The sequence below is a fragment of the Castor canadensis genome, chromosome 6 (genome assembly GCF_047511655.1).
Source record: "Castor canadensis chromosome 6, mCasCan1.hap1v2, whole genome shotgun sequence".
NCBI lineage: Eukaryota > Metazoa > Chordata > Mammalia > Rodentia > Castoridae > Castor > Castor canadensis.
In genome coordinates, this window is record NC_133391.1 from 90,803,796 (window position 1) to 90,821,172 (window position 17,377).

Sequence of the window (17,377 nt, forward strand, 5' to 3'; positions counted from 1 at the left end):
GCCTGTGCTAATCAAAAACAAGCTATAAGGGTGGACCACCTACTCAAGAGAAATACGTCAGTGTTGATTTTTCTGACCATGTCATGCAGCACTCACTTCCGCTCCCTAGCAACAGTAATGACATCAGCAAGAGAAGGAAAAAAAAATCTTTTCCAAACAGGGACTTGATTTCTCTGCATTTTAGAAATGTATAGTCCCCGTGAGACATCAGGAATGAGTCCCTGCCATGAGAAACTCTGTTTATGCTTTAGAAATCATTTACCTTCTCACACTGAATCTGATATATATCACTATAGTTGACTTTCCGATGAAATATAAGCAATTAGTGAAGTGCAACCCCAAACAAGCACCTGTTCACTACATGTATCTTCATGGTATCAAAATCTAATACCTAAGAATTACATTGTTCCAGTTTTGAAGTTGGTCAGAAATTATGTGCTCTAAAAGGAATGACTGGTGCCTCCTTCCCCCTCAAAATAGCCAGAGCCTCCCACTGTATTTCCCTTCTCCCTATTTAAAAAGAGTAATTATAGGTAAGACAAGAGATCAAGGAAGGAAAAGTAATTTAAGATGTGGCTCTAGCTTAGAGCAGTATGAATTATCTTACAGAGTGTAAAACAAAATAATCATTTAAATATCTCAATAAAAGGAAAAATAATAAATGATAATTCATAAAACTTGCAACCAATTCATGGGCAAATTGTCCCATGTTTTATCTGTTTGGGATATCAATGGCCATCCTTTCATGAGGAAAGGTATATCCATCCACATTATATATAACATGACTAATATTCTAATCTCTTTCCTTATTATTAAAAAGCCACGTCTGAGTGTGGTAGTGCATACCCATAATTCCAGTACTAAGGAAACCAAGGCAGGAGGATTGCAAGTGCAAATTTGAAGCCAGCCTGAAGTACAAAGTAAGAGACCCTGTCTCAAAAAAACAAAAACCAAAGCAAAGCAAAACAAAAACAAACAGAAACAAACACAAAGTAATTATAACTGCTGGTTTAAATGTTGTTGGTTCCCTGGAACAGTGCAGGTTTTCTGTTGCATAAGATTGAAATAATTTATTCTGTAAGTTATCATATTATATTTTATAAAATATGTACAGAGGGAATTCTAGAATTCTTTCAGTCTTCCTAATTTTCTTCTAGAGAATCACTTCCAAAACAACTTAGAAATAAAGTTTTGCTCTTGAAATTCATATGAATGAGTTGAGAAAAAGTTGTTCTGTCACTGAATGTAGAAATATAGGTTTATATGAGTTATTAAATAGAATTCTGTACAGTCAGAGCCTTTAACACATAATATGCTCATTTACAAGAGGGGTGGGTGAGTGGAAATGGTAGGCACTATTCCCCAAATGAATCTGACCTGGTTCCTTTGTGTTGCTACATATTACAGGCCATAATTAAGAAAAGTTACACTATGGTACACATATCACTTACTTTACATATGTGAAAATATAATCCAATATTGTTTAGGAATGATCAATCAAAAGGGTTTCTTACATAGATTAGCTTGTAGACACATATAAAAATCTATTGTTATTTTTGGATAACATCAATCGCATACACACAATAGAAGTGTGTGCATTTAATATAGCTACACAAAACTATCCAAATGTATATACACAGATATATACACAGTGTGCATCAAGAAATGTAACATGTTTTACATACATATGGACATATCTAATCTCTATTAATATTCTATCCATCCATCTATCCATCTACCCATCTATCTACCTACAGTTCACATTTTCAATAAAAAGTCTGTTAGGAAGCAACTAATATCACAAAGTTTCAAAATAACTACAATGTCTTGTTAATATATATTTCCCCCTAAATATAATTTTGTTATTTGTATACTTTTATGTTTGGAGAACTTAATTTTAATGTGTGTTTGAAAAGAAATTGTACTAAAAGTAAAGGGTCAATTTCAATGTAGTAAAAGATAATCAAGCTGTAAACAAGGACAGAAACTGTGAAGTAGGTGCTAATACCTGCAACATATGTGCACAATGATCCGGAAAGGAATTTACTTTTACTGGATAATATCCAGTGCTATCAACACCAAATCAGTGATAGGCAGCTTTCAAAAATAAATCATACAGAGTGACCGTGGGGTACAGTATAAGAATGTTAGACAAATTTGGAATAATTTTTATAGTAATCTTGGAGGCAAAGATAGCAATTACTACTTAGAAGCAATTACTACTTAGAAGTAGTGCACAGAAAGGTATAGGGTTAATATTTCAAAAATGCATGGCTAAGTATTTCTAAATAATATAACACTTTGTTCTTTATAACTTATTAGTGGTTTATTATTTTAATGAATTGAGATAATAAAAAATAAAAATAGCCTGTTGCTTCTTCTAAATGAATTATCTTGCCATGTATAAAATGAGTTTTGAGAGAAATTATATGTCAGTGAAATTATACATATATGTGCATGCATACATCCACACAATAAATTATTTCAATTAATATTTGTGTGTCAATTTTACAGATACAAAAATGTGTTCATCTTTAAACGTGATTTTCTGAGACATTCTAATCATTTACCAATGCAGTTCATTTGAGATACCAATTCTATGACACGAATTGAGTTAAATCAAATAATTTAGGTTATCTTTGCTATCATAAGGAAAATTTCATTGAAAGAGCTGAATAAAAAGAACCCTATTTTCTTTCTTTCTATCTATAATTGGACTTGTAGTCAAGGTAACTCTGTTTTCCTATGTGACAGAGAAACTGTATGCTAAAAATGTTAGGATTCATACCATTTTTAGTAACAGCATCACAGTTGGCCCATTTTCTTCCACAATCATTCATCTTTCCTTCACTCAAAACATTTCTCACTTTAAACCAGACAAATTGCTTCCTGTATTTGTAAGGGAGGATTTTTGACACACAGATGTTCTTATTTTCCATTGAGATCAACTTATGCTTTTCAACTCTGCTAATCTGAAAGATCTTTAGCATGAAGTAGGGGTGGGGTGTCCTGTTTACACCTCTGCCTTGGCTCCACTGAATGGCCCTTTAAACATTCCCCAGTGTCCATGCAGTTTTCTAAGTACATGATTGCTGACATCACCTACATTCCAACATTGCAACACTGTACTTCTTTCATAAAAATGCTTGTGTAGTAACTTCCTCTTTTATATTGGCATTCTTAATACAAGTAGCTTTAAATCTGACATCATGTAGTGAGTCTAAAAACAATAAAACCTCAAGAAGGAAGAATGAATAACCTTAATAAATGTATACAACTTATGATGTAATATGTTATCGCTAATACTTTCTGTGGTATTTTTGAAAAAACACTCATCTATTTTTATCTATAATAGCTTATCATCTATCTATCTATCTCTTGTCTATCAATCCATCTATCATTTACCTAGGTTTTATAAGTAAATTTGATCTTGGCAGTACTGGGGTCTGAATACAGTGGCCTCATGCTTACTAGGCAGGCACTCTACCACTTGAGCTACACCTCCAACCCTGCTTTGTGTTGGGTATTTTTGAGATAGGGTCATACAAATTATTTGCCCAAGCTGGCTCTGAACCATAATCCCCCTGATCTCTGCCTCCTGTGTAGCTAGAATTACAAGTGGGAGTGACCAGCACCCAGCCATCAATAAAATATTTTGTACTAGAAAGACACATAGTAAAAATTTAAGAAAGTACCAAGTATTCTGAAACGTGTCATAGAAAATTCCAAATATTGTTATCGTACATAGGTTGCAGATAGTGATACTCTGCTAGCTTAATGATTCCCTCATGCCAGCCCATGCCTCTTGTGTTCAACAGATGAGGGCTTTAAAAAAGTGCATAACACTAATTTTGGAAACAAATATGAAAACTTTAAAGATTTTACAAAGCTTTTGATTCTTAAGAGGTTTCATGGTATTTTAAAACTTACACATTGACTTGTTATTTATCATGTAACCATATTTTTAAGTGATAAAAGTGGTCTGATGAAACTGCTCTGGCATGTATGAATATTTTTTAGACACTGTAATATTCAGCTTCTCATGAAATTACTCATTTCAAATAAAAAATATGACCAACAAAATTGGCCAAAATATGTAAACATTATCTACCTATTTCCAGCAATTTATTCAAAATTTTAGCCTATAAACTTTTAGGCTGACTAACTGACTTAATTAGCTTAAATAATTGAGTGACTTAATTAAATTTTGGGCTTTTTTGTTTAAACTTGACTAAACATTTGAAATGAATTTAGAGAAGTGTCATATTGAATATAAAATATGTAATGCAGTCAGGCACAAAATACTGCTTCTTCACAGATTAATTATAATTAGTACAATGTTGTCAGCCCATACTTTGGTGCAGTATCTTTGTCTAAGATATATTATTTATATTTACTATTTAAAAGTATACTTAGACAAAACTTTTTACTATTAGGTATACTTATTAACATATTTTGTCTTAAATCCATGTATTTAAAACATTTTATTATTTTTGGTTAACAAATCAGAATTCTATGTATTTATGGGTTACAATGTGATATTTAACAATTAAATCAAGGTAAAATGCAGAATGATTAAACCAAGGTAATTTAACATACCAATCATCTTGCACAGCTGTCATTTTTATGGTGAGATATTTGAAGTTTACTCTTATTGAAAAATACAGATTATTGTCTGTAGTCAACCTGCCTTGCAACAGAAATCAAAACCTGTCCCTCTTCTCTATCTGAAACATTGTATCCTTTAATCTACAACTCCCATTCTCCCCTCTTTTCTCCTCCTCCTATCCTAACCTCTGGTAACCATTATTCTTCTCTCTACTTCAACTATTTTAGATTCCACATATAACTGAGATCATGCAGTATTTGTCTTTCTGTGTCTGGCTTATTTTACTTAGCATAAAATTTTTCAGATTCATTCATCTTGTCACAAATGACAAGATCCCTCCCCCTTTTTTAGAGGCAGAACAGTGTTCCACTGTGTACACAGGCTGTGTTTTCTTTATCTATTCATCTGTTAATGGACACCTAGGTTGTTAAATCCATCTGTTTTGTTTGTTTGTTTTTTAGATCCATCTATTTTTAATGGTTGTACTTTGAGATGAATCCCTTGTATGAGAAAATCAATCCTTATTTTTTTAAAGTGCTTTTTATTAGTTAGTCATGGTAGGTCCACACAAGCAAAGTTTTCTCTAGTCCTACAGATTGCAACTTACTACAGAGTTTAGCTTGGTGTGGGTGGAAGAATCACTCAGCTGAAAATCTTCCTAATAGGCTAGTGTCAACACAGTTTTCCTGTAAAACCTAGTTTCCAGGTGGCTGCAGAACCAAAAGGTTTAAAAAACCTGAAGGTGATAGTTCTCCCAGTACTTAGAGGGGCCACTTACTGGCCCCAGACTTGCCTCGAGCAAGGATGATTTGTATCTCTGTGCTTCAGGCTCTAAGCTCAAACCTGTGACCAGTGAAATACATGTTTATATGTGGGTTGGGAAGAAAGAATAGGGAGGGGAGATTTACAGGACACCCTTTAATTTAAAAGCAACATAAAATATTACTTTTTTAAAATGGGTTACAATCTCAAATGTGATCTTGCAGTAATCTATGGAAGTTGTTACCATTGTTTACAAAACAAAGATGCAATGCTGATGTTAACTGTCCTAAAAGTAAAAGGCACTTAAAAGGATTATAGGAATACAGCATCATTATAAGGATTTTTACTCATGCTTAAATTTATTCAGACTTGTCTCATTAGTTCATCATTCTAGTGGAAAAACTGCTTTTGCAGTATGAATTAAATATTCAGAATACAGTCACCCAATAACTTAATTTCCTATCATTCCCTTCTATTTCATTTATATTGCAAAATGGTGTTTCCTTTAGCCCACATGAGGTTTACAAAAGGATAGATTCATATAATCATTTCAGGGCACTATTTTAAAGCAAAATGCATATTTTTAAAAAGAGTACAATTGTTCTAGACTCATGAAACTGAAAGTGGCCTCCAGAGATCACTCAGGCCTCCTATCCTGGTAGTATAACAAGTCATTAATTTCTATGGCTGAAATTACCACAGAGAGGAAACTCAAAGGATAGAATCTGGTTAAGGTTACAAGCCTTCTAAAATTATAAAGAGACCTCTACCAAAAAATTCTACTTTTTCCACATGTAAGCTTATAAACTAATACATGTAATGTTTTGAAAGAGATTCTCTGTAACTACTTTGTTTGCTTATTGCAAAGGTCAATGAAATAACCAACTGCATTTAAGTACTGTTTCTGTGGCTCTACACTAACATAAATTAGAGGGCAGCTGATCAATACCCTCTGGGATCATTTTACCTCATGTAATTAAACATTGCCAAGATGTGAACTGACAGAATCCTTCTTTCAAATGCAGTTTGTCAACCCTTTCTTACCACTACCATTTTCAGTAACTCAGTACTTTTATTGTTGTCCTCAAGTCTCTCTCAAATTTAATCAAGTTCATCCAAAAGCAAAACTGTTGCTATACTTTTTGGCTAATATAAATTGATGTTTTTCTATTTGTTCTATGTTTAGCCTTAACATTGGCGCTCATTAATGTAAAACCCTTGTACAGGGATATACAACAACCTATCCCTCCTTATCAAATGCCCTTTTGAAACCTGCACCTGTGTCTTTTGCTTTTGCCTTAGAACAACAATTAGTGCTGGGATATCAATCCTCTAGGTGGGCACTGGTAACTCATCCTAGCTACTTGGGAGGCTGAGATCAATAGGGAGACCCAATCTCAACCAATAGCTGGATGCCTAGCAGCTGAAATCAGGAGGATTATGGTTCCAGGCCACCCTGGGCAAAAAAGTTTCTGTGAACCAATCTGGATGGACAAAAGCTAGACATGGTGATAACATGCCTGCCATGCCAGCAATGGTGGGAAGCATAAAATAGGTCTAGACTGGACTGGGCAAAAAGTGAGACCTATCTCAAAGATAAACAGAGAAAAAAGGGCTGGACACATGGCTCAAGCTGTAGAGCATCCACCTAGTCGATGTTAAACCCTGAGTTCAAACTCTAGAGACCACTCCAAAAAGAATCCTTTTCTCTCTGTACCTAATGCAGGCTTTCATATTCTTGCTTTCTATAACTTCTCTCTGATCAAAAGATGAATGGTTCAAAACTCTAGCTTCCAAGTAGCCTTAGTAAAAACTTTAAAACTTAGTTTAACATGGTAAGGAGGCTCTTTGGTTCTCTCTCTCTCTCTCTTTTTTTTTTTTATCATTTTTACATTTACTGGTTCTTTACTAATGAAAAACCTAAGGCACTTTATCTTTCATTTTTAATCTTTTATCATTTGAAAAGAATTCATAGTGCCTTAGAAATTTTACTCAGTGTTATAAAACATAACTATTTCAAGGAAGTTCAGTATTTTGAAAATTATTTAAGAAGTCTTGATCCCCTTTTGGAAAAGTCCTGAACATTATTATTTTCACTTGGTAGACAAAACACCTGAAAATTACTGAACATTGCAGAAGTTTTAACAGTCAGAAAAAAAAATTATGTTTCTGAGTATTTTGTCTGTATTAAATGCAAACCTGTATTTGTCTAAATTTGAAAATTTGAACACAGGGCAAAAGGACACTTGGAAAAGAAAGTTTCATACATAATCATGCTATTTATTAAGATGAATTTGAAGAAGTATTAGTCTTGCAGTGTCTATAACAGAAAGAGGCATGATGCTGAAGGTCTTTATGAAGCAAGAAGGGAGTCTGTAAAACAAGTACATGTTCTGGGGTTTATCTAAATCAATCAGTTCAGAAATGATAAAATGCTAGTTTGTTGGAATTATCCACATCAGGCCAAAATACATATAACTCGTTCACAAAAATAATTGTGATTTCTTAATCATGACTAGTTCCAATAAAGTCTCTTTAAATAGTGGAAAATGCAGAATCTCACCCAATATGTGTGGCCTCTGTTCTTCCCTCACCAGTGAATACACATCTTGCTGCGAGAATGTCACCAAAACTAACATCTACTGGGTGTTCCACAGGGTAGAAAGCCTGCCCAGAAGACAAACACAGTGATTCAGTAACATTACCAATAAAACCCAGGACCACATATTTGAATAATGTGAGAACTGGAGCATTGTGGGTGGAAAATGACAGACACACTCAAATAACTGCTGGATTAAAAAGAGTTCACCTTTAATTAATCAGTTCTACTTTATGATATGAGTACCAGACTTCAAAATAAACAAATATTATTTACAAAAGCATCCTATAAAAACAAGAATAAATGTAACAACAGAAGTACTCTCTGAAACACTCTGACAAAATGGTAGGATTGGAAAGACTCCATCAACATGTTTGGATAACACTGAGAGAATTGACAAGAAAAGAACCAAATTGTAAGCTTTAAAAAAAAAAGGTTATACAGCTCAGATACACAATAAGGACAAATTTGGAGGTTTAGATCTTAGAGAAATTAAGAGCTATGCAAGGATTTTTAAAAATTACTTTCTGGTGATTAACATTTTTTTCCTCTAAAATTAAGTTAGATTCTACATACCTGTGGTAGCTGGGGGCTCTGGCGTCCAATCATTGTCCACTGTCCATTTCTCACTCTGTATCCACTTACTACCTTACCTTAATGAACACAAATAATGATCATGTAATAAGATATTTTTTAAAAGGTGTATGTAATTTCCTTTTAAAAGTAAAATATGAACATTTTCAGAACTCAAAATACTGAGCATCTTAAATAGATGAAATGGAACAAAAATTCAAGGTACTGTGTAGAATTACTTTCACTGTAAAAGATTCAAGGTTAAGCATCATTTACATTTTACATTTATAGTACTTGTAAGCACCAGGGTAAATATTCATAATTTAAGGTGTTGTTGAAGATTCTTACCTAAATGGTGAGTGTGAACTCTATAGGCAAAGACATTCATTGGATACGTTTTATAATGGCATGAAATATCAGAATTCACCACTGTCGGAAATAGAAACAGAGAGAGAAGTAATTATTCAACTGGAAAATGACATTTTCCTTGTCTACAAGTATTCATGGGATACTCACAAAATGCTAGGCACTGGGGTTTTCTTATGAAATAGATACACACTCACACAATACTTAGCAGACAAGTGTTTACTCTGTCAGCCATTTTTCTAACATGAATAAAGAACCTCTTGCCTCATATTTTAATTTTATTCATAAAAATGATTAGGGCTAAATCAGTAAAAATACAGGTATAATTTGTTATCTTTATCTTGAAATTCATCCAGTTGCAAAAGCTTAAAAATTGTTTTTTATTTTGGGAACAAAAGAATTTTTGAAAAATTGAATAAAACACCCAAAATCACTAGATTGACAGTTCCTGTTGAGAAGGAACCGTTTCATATACTTCTTTCTTTCAGTCTAATGCATAGTAGTTATTTGATAAATGTTCTTTTATAATAAGTAAAAGAACAGTAACAAAGAAACCATACTGATCATTAACTTAGAAGATTCCCAGCCAAAACAAACAAACAATATTTAATGTGACACTTTCCTTAGAGGATTTTAAATGCACTGATGAATAGTATCATACTTGTTCTCAGCTTTCTTTCAGATTAGGAGAACCATTTTGCAAGTAGGGAAATGAGTATACCTGAGTTCAAAGAATGAGTTGGTGTTGGATTTGCTAGCCCCTTGATTTTGAACATTTCCATGCAGGAAATCGCACATTATGCAGTTTATCTTCTGTGTCTAGAGAATGGGTGAATGTCTATAAAATAATTGAGACTTATTCTTTCATTTATATAACCCACTATCTACTCATGGAATGCCATTTTTAGTATCTCAATAAATAAAGACTGGAAAACTAATAAATCATTGGATTAGAATAATATAATAATCTATTTTAAATCCAATGACACTAAAGAATTGGTTGTATTTTCAGATACAAATATTGGTCATTCTATGACACTATAAAAGATACCATGTAAATCCCTCTTAGAGATTAGTTAATGAGGTAATGATAAACACTATGACATCACTTACCTTTCTCTCCTGCTGGTATAACAGTGTCAACAGACATCATAAGGTACATGCCAGCAATTAAAGGCTGTCTGCAGAGAAAAGTAATATTTTTCTCAGTGATGTGGCAAAGCCAAACCTATTTTTCTTTGAAAACTAGCATATATCTCAAGGCATTGGTTTACGAAATGTGATTCTTCTGAATATTAAAATACAACAAAACGGGAAAGGAGGTAGAATACATTACATAGGAGTTTTTCTTTAAAAAATGACATTTATTCTTGTGAAGGAAGTCTGTAAATGGTTTCTGAAATGGCTATTTTTATGTGTCAACTTGGACAGACTATTAGACTATGATGCCTGATCGATGGGTCAAACACCAGTCTAGGTATTCCTGGGAAAGTACTTTTATTTCTTGTTTTGATGTGACTAACATTTAAATCAGATTTTGAATAAAGCAAATTGTTCTCCATAATGTAGGCAGTTCTCATCTAGTGAGTTAAATGCCTCAAAAAAAAAAAAAAAGGTACAAACTGCCTTTGTACCTAAGAATGAAACAACGCCAGCTCTTCCCTCAATTTCCAGTTGGCCCTACAGATTTTGGACTTGTCAGTCTACATAAGAGCATGAGCTAATTCCTTAAAGTATCTACCCTTTCCCTCTGTCTCTTTTCCTCTTGTTCTCCCCACCCCCTTCCTTAATTCATGTTTGTTTGGGACATCACAACTAATGCAACCATCATGATTCCTAGCTGTGACATTCATGCCCCATGCCCTTGTCTAATCCTCTCTCCTTGTGTAGTGTGAACAAATAAAAGTGTATCAGCTCATTTCTAACAAACAGAATGTGGTAAGTGTGATGGTATGTCACTTCTAAAATTAGCTTACAAAAGAGACATTTCTCATATCAACTTTGCTTGCTTTTTATTTTTTTTCTATTTTCTGTGATTGAGGCCAGCTGCCAGATTAGCTGTATTAGTTAATGTCAATATGGGGAATAAATGAAGGAGACTCTCAGCCAACAGTGGTAAAGAAATGAATCCTGTGAGCAAACATGCGAGTGACTGAAGTGGTTCTTCCACAGTCTAGTCTACAGATGACTGAAGCCCCAATGAAGATCTGACTGAAACCATTGTGTAATGTACCTGACTAGACTCCTGGCCAACAGGAAACTGAAATAATCAATATTCATTGTTTTAAGCCAGCATATGGATTAATTTGTCTTTCACAATGCATAACCAAAACAGTGAATTTCCCATTTTTAAATTCTCAAGATCTTAAAATTCTTGCTCATCTGGAAAAACTGGAGGTACTTACGGCAGGCGTGTGAGATGTAAGGACACACCAGAACAGTCCTTGTGATTATCTGAAAACACACAAATATATCTTAAATATGAAAATGTGGAAATGTAAATTTTAAAGAATAATCCTTAGAAATCAAATTATTGCATTTGCTTTATGGATTACAGAGTACTTTGAAATTCATGAATTCCTTTCATTGCCAATGCACCACAAGACCAACAGAATTACTGTTTCATGCAGTTTGGGGTACAGCTTGGGTCATCCAGCCCATCAGTTACGGGCTTTCCTGCAGATGTACTAGACAGTAAGAATGAGTTCACAGAACAAAGTTGCTGCTACTTTTTCTTAATTATTTTTATTGCTGGAGCAAACAGAAAAATTGGTGAACTGAATGGTTTGTCGGGGACACCCAACAAGTGGGTTTTCAACTTTTTAAAAATTGAAGCAGTCCATAATTTGGGTACTGTATTAACATTTGTCATCTGTAACCCCTCAAATTGATGGACAGGAACCAACCTGTCTGCATTCTAAGCCATGCTCATTCCTACTTTCCAAGAGGAACCTGATTCTAATTCTTCTTATACCTTACCTTTAGCTGAAAGCCTCTGAATATCATCTCTTATCTTTTTCAACACTGTGGAGACCTTTTAAAAACCCTCTTTCCCTTTTTGATCTGCCTTTCCCAAGAGCAAACAAGTTATAAATTCAAAATACTCATCTAACTTCTTTCTATTGAACTTGCTGACCTTCTATGACAGAGACCACTTCCTCATCCCTTGTATTTCTGTACAGGTTGAGTTCATCCCTTGTATTTCTGTACAGGTTGAGTTTTTCCTACTTCACATTTTATTCTAAGCAATTATAAATGTTTACATCTCAATTTTGAGAGTTTGTTGTTATGTAAATAATTATTGCATATAATCAAGGTTGATCTATTTCTATTAGAAATGAAGAAGTATGTCAATGAACAATAGCCAGTGGAATGGAGTTTCAAAGGATTTTTGTTGTTGTTCAGCTGTTATTTTCAAGAGAAAAGCAAAGGTAGCTTCATATAGAAATGGAAAATAATAGGCAAATAAGAAGATATGCTTTGATTTACATTAGCTAAAGCTAAGAGAGAAAGTATAACAAATCATATTTAATACATTGAGAATAAAATACCAAGGACATTTCTCTGTGTATTATTGTTTGATCTTAAAATAACAGTTCAGAATAAACTCAAAATAGACATTGTATTTTAATCATTTTTTTCTTTTTAATTTCACAAAAGGATCTCTGTTCAATCCCCTAAATCAACTTCTGGGAGGTGCTATTTTCATAGCTTATCTTTTAAATATAGAAGGATAACTGAGTATAGTTCCTTAGTGCATTTTATAAGAACAGTTATTTTTGAGAGCAGGCACTTTTTTTTTTTTTTTTTTTGGTGGTACTGGGGTTTGAACTGTGGGCTTGTACTTGCTAGGCATGTGCTCTACCATTTGAGCCACACCTGGAGTCCTTTTTGTTTTCATTAATTTTTCAGATAGATGGCATTTTTGCCTGTGGCTAGCCTCAGACTGTGATCCTCCTACTTTTGCCTTCTGTGTATGCTAAGATTACAGGCCTATACTACTATGCTCAGCTTGTTTTTAGATATAGGGTCTTAGTAACTTTTTTTGACTAGCTGACCTCCACCTGCAATCTTCCCATTTATACCCATGCATAGTTGGGATTATAAGTATGAGTCATCACACCCAGCAAGAACAGGCTTTCTTAAATATATTGCATGCAATTTAATAAGGATGCCTAGCCTATACTAGTTTAAATGATCAGTTGGTGGTCTTACTGAAAAACACTTAAATACGTTCATTGATCAAAAAAAAAAAAAAAATGATGGGAAGAATGCCATTCATTCCTAACAAACTTCAGGGACTCATTAGCTTAGTTAATTGCAGGAAACATCTTTCCTATATATAAAAAAAAATCATGCCCATTTTGTAAATTTATTTTGAGAAATGAGAATTATCTATTTATTTAATTAATACTTATTAAGCAATGAGTATAATCCAGGCACTGTGCTGCACCGGTTTCCTGCTCTCACAGTGCTTATGTTCTCTAATTGGACTGGTGGGCAGGAGAGTTAGAGAAAAAGAAAACACCAAACGTATAACCAAGAAAGCATCACATGATGTATTCAGTAAGATAATGTGACAGTAGGCCTCTATTTTATCTACTGTGGTCACAGAAGAACCACATGTGAGCAGAGACCTGAATGAAATGGGATCACCACAAGATCTTGGGATGAACATTCTAGGTAGAAGGAAGAACTAAGGGCTCAAGAGCTGAGTAGGCCTGTAGGACAGCAGGGCCAGTATGGAAGAAGCACAGCACATAAAGGTGTGGGGTGGCAGTGAAGCTGGCAATTCAGAGTCTAGTCTACACAGAGTGGGTTTACTCTGTGTACAAAGAAGCCAGGATCAAATACAGCGTCAGTAGCACAGAACCGGGTACTTACATATCACTTACTAGCTACAGAGTGTCAATTTTTATAGTTGTTTTGTTTTTTTGTTTTTGTTTGTTTGTTTTTGCAGTGTTGGGAATTGAACTCAAGTTCTTACACAAGCTAGGCAAGTGTTTTACCACTGAGTTACAGTCCCAGCCCAGTGTTTTTTTTTTAATTTTAATTACATGGTAGCAGGGGAGTGGTTCCTCTATTCAACACACATCCAAGCAAAAGGCTTAACACAATTTTTTATTTTAATTACATCTTTCCACTGAAAGAATCAAGTGAATTGTATTTTGATTTCTATTTTACAACTTGGCTGACCATTCTATATCATGATTTTAAAAAAATCATCATATGGGAGAAATTAATAAATAAATTAACACATTTAAGGAACTATTGAAGAAATTCATGATTAAAGCTAAAATCTGCCACCACTTTAAGACTAGCAGGAATGTTACTGACAGCATCATGCCAGGTAGCTGTTGCCAAGTGTAAAAAAACAATGCATCTTCCCACTGGGCAGTATTTATTAGAAGTGTCTAGAGTGAGTAATTACTCTCAAAGAAAATTAGTTGAAAAATAAAGATAGCTATAATCCTTGCATCAGAGTTTTCTCCAAATTAAATTTTAGCCATTTCTATGTAATTGTTGTCTATTTGCTTCCCCTTTTAGAATTCTGAAGGTGAGTCACAGCTTCACCAATCACTATACTGCACAGATACAGCCCTGACTTTTTTCTTTTATTACTATATATTTATAAACAACATGTCCTATACTAAAGAAAATTGAAGACATTGAACAATGAACAAAAATAGTTTTAAAAAACTCCACATTGTAATATAAGATGATTTACACAATCTAGAGAAAAATAGTGATCTTTTGCACTTATGTACTGTAATGACTTATTGGAAAACTTCAACTTTAGTGAAATCAGTGAATTTTAAGTTTTGTCTTAGAGAATGCAAATTTCATGTGGGATTGGGCTGGTAATAAAATAGATCCAAAGTAAAAATCTTGCCTGTTTTAAAAAAAGCTCCAGAGATCAAAATATACAGAAAAAAAATTAGCAAAGAGATACACCTCAAAATCATACTACGTGGTTTCTAATTAATGGCCAAAGGAAAATATTTCCATCGAAGTTTATCTGGTTAATTTTATTCATTGATTCAAAGAATTTCTGAATATTGTGGTATGCCTGTGTGTGTCTAAGTGTGTACCTAAGGTTTTAAATTATGGATAATGCTAGAATATCCATCATTAACTCCAAGGAAGTAGAATTACAATTGTGTGACTTAAAAATTGCTTTATATATTAGATTAATATATGATTTAATAACATTATTTTAGTTGAAAAAACTTTGAAAGTTATCACAAACTAAATGCTTTTAAAGCATATATACATATATTTTAGGGATGACTGAAATCTATTTCTATTTATATACTCACATTTCAAAATCGAGCTTTACTATTTATTGTAAGTGATTCTGACCCTCTTCTACTAATCTTTCTACAGATTGACCTTAACGCCCCGCATGCCTGCATTTACACACTAGTGGTAACAATTTGAACTCTATCAAACAGGGTAGTCTCAGGGTGGGGCGTACTCCTGGATCCACAGCTGCTCCCACTGCAGGTGGCAGCTTTGGTGGGAAGCATTTTTCAGCCTCACTGTGGGGTAAAGATGATAACCTTTTAACTCCAACATGATCCTTGCTACAGTGATGCATTATTATTTTCATAATAATAATGAAGTTTCTGGTGAACTCAGAAACTTCAGCTAGTTTACAAATTTCACTGATGAACTGCAGTGTGCCCTGACTTTGTCTGCCTTTCTGTTTTAATGCAGTGCTTGGAACACAAGATATGAAACCTCGCAAGAATTAACTCATCTCAATTCACTAGGCTATATACAAAATCTGTTTCTAACATGCATCATCATAAAAATTCATGGTACTTGTGTATGGAGCAGCAGAATCAATATTGTGAAAATGTTTATAATACCAAAAGCGATCTATATGTTCAATGCAATCCCAACCAAAATTTGAGTGACATTCTCCACTGAGATAGAAAAGTAGATCTTAAAGTTCATATGGAAGCACAAAAGACCACAAATAGCCAAAACAATCCTGAGTCAAAAGAGCAACACTGGAGGCATCACAACACCTGACTTAAAACTATACCACAGAGTCATAGTACTAAAACAGCATGGTACTGGCACAAAAACAGACACAAAGACCAATGGAATAGAATAGAAGACCCTGACACAAACCCACCCAACTAAGCCATCTGATTTTTGACAAAGGTGCCCAAAATATGTGCCGGAGAAAAGACAGCCTCTTCAACAAAAAGCATTGGGAAAACTGGATTTCTACCTGCAGAAGACTGAAACTAGATCCCAGTCTCTCACCTTGTACTAGCATCAATTCAAAATGGATTAAAGATCTTAATGTAAGATCTGAAACAGTGAAATTAATCCAGGAAAAAATAGGGAACACCCTGGACCACATAGGCATAGGTAATAACTTTATGAATAGAACACCAATAGCTCAGCAGTTAAGAGAAAGTATTGACAAATGGGACTACATGAAAATAAAAAGCTTCTGCACAGCAAAGGAAAAGTCACCAGACTGAAGATATAGCCTACAGAACTGGCCAAAATCTTTGCTATCTATATATCTAACAAGGGATTAATAACCAGCATATACAGGAAGCTTAAAAAACTAACCTCTCAAAGAATCAACAACCCACTTAATAAATGTGCAAATGAACTGAACAGACAATTCTCAAAAGAAGAAGTACTAATGTCCAATAAGCATATGAAGAAATGCTCACTGTCCTTGGCCATAAGGGAAATGCAAATCTAAACTATATTTAGAGATTCTACTTTACTCCAGTTAGAATGGCTATCATCAATAACACAAACAACAAATGCTGGCAAGGATGTGTGGGAAAGGGCGACTTCTCCACTGTTGGTGAGAATGTAAATTAGTGCAATCACTGTGGAAAGCAATATGAAGGTTCCTTGAAAAACTAGAAATAGAACTGCCATATAATCCAGTGATAACACTGCTAGGCATATATCAGAAAGAATGTACTCCAGGATATCACAAAGCCACTTCCACAGACATATTTATTACAGCACTATTTACAATAGCCAAGCTTTAGAAGCAGCCCAGATGCCCCACAACTGATGAATGGATTAAGAAAATGTGGTATACATACACAATGGAATTTTATTCAGCCATAAAGAATAATTAAAATTATGCTGTTTGCAGGCAAATGGATGGAACTGGAGAACTTCATGTTAAGTGAAGTAAGCCAAGCTCAAAAAAAATCAAAGATCACATGTTTTCTCTCATATGCAGAAACCAGACCTATAAGTTGAAAGTGTATGTAGAAACATATGATCATATATATGTATACATACATTTACACACATGCATATAGTGACAGAATAGTACTAGTGAGCCTGTCAGAGGGGGCTAAAAGAAGTGGGAGATAGAAAGAAAATGTTAGAAAATGAAAAATATTGAAACAACTCATCTGTATATGAATATAATATAATGTACTGTATAGTAAGCTGTTGAATATTAG

At 34.0% G+C, this 17,377-nt stretch overlaps 1 protein-coding gene across 10 annotated transcripts in view; it reads right to left on the bottom strand.

The window, feature by feature from the left end:
* The window catches only part of Pam (peptidylglycine alpha-amidating monooxygenase), a 157,864-nt gene that overhangs the window by 59,514 nt on the left and 80,973 nt on the right, over nucleotides 1-17,377 (bottom strand). For all 10 annotated transcript variants that reach the window (XM_074077030.1, XM_020167853.2, XM_020167850.2 and 7 more), the window contains exons 7-11: nucleotides 11,315-11,363; nucleotides 10,023-10,090; nucleotides 8,892-8,972; nucleotides 8,547-8,623; nucleotides 7,935-8,038 (exon numbers count right to left, since the gene is read on the bottom strand). In XM_074077030.1, the coding sequence (XP_073933131.1) occupies nucleotides 7,935-8,038; nucleotides 8,547-8,623; nucleotides 8,892-8,972; nucleotides 10,023-10,090; nucleotides 11,315-11,363 (379 nt within the window). The remainder of the gene's footprint in view (nucleotides 1-7,934; nucleotides 8,039-8,546; nucleotides 8,624-8,891; nucleotides 8,973-10,022; nucleotides 10,091-11,314; nucleotides 11,364-17,377) is intronic.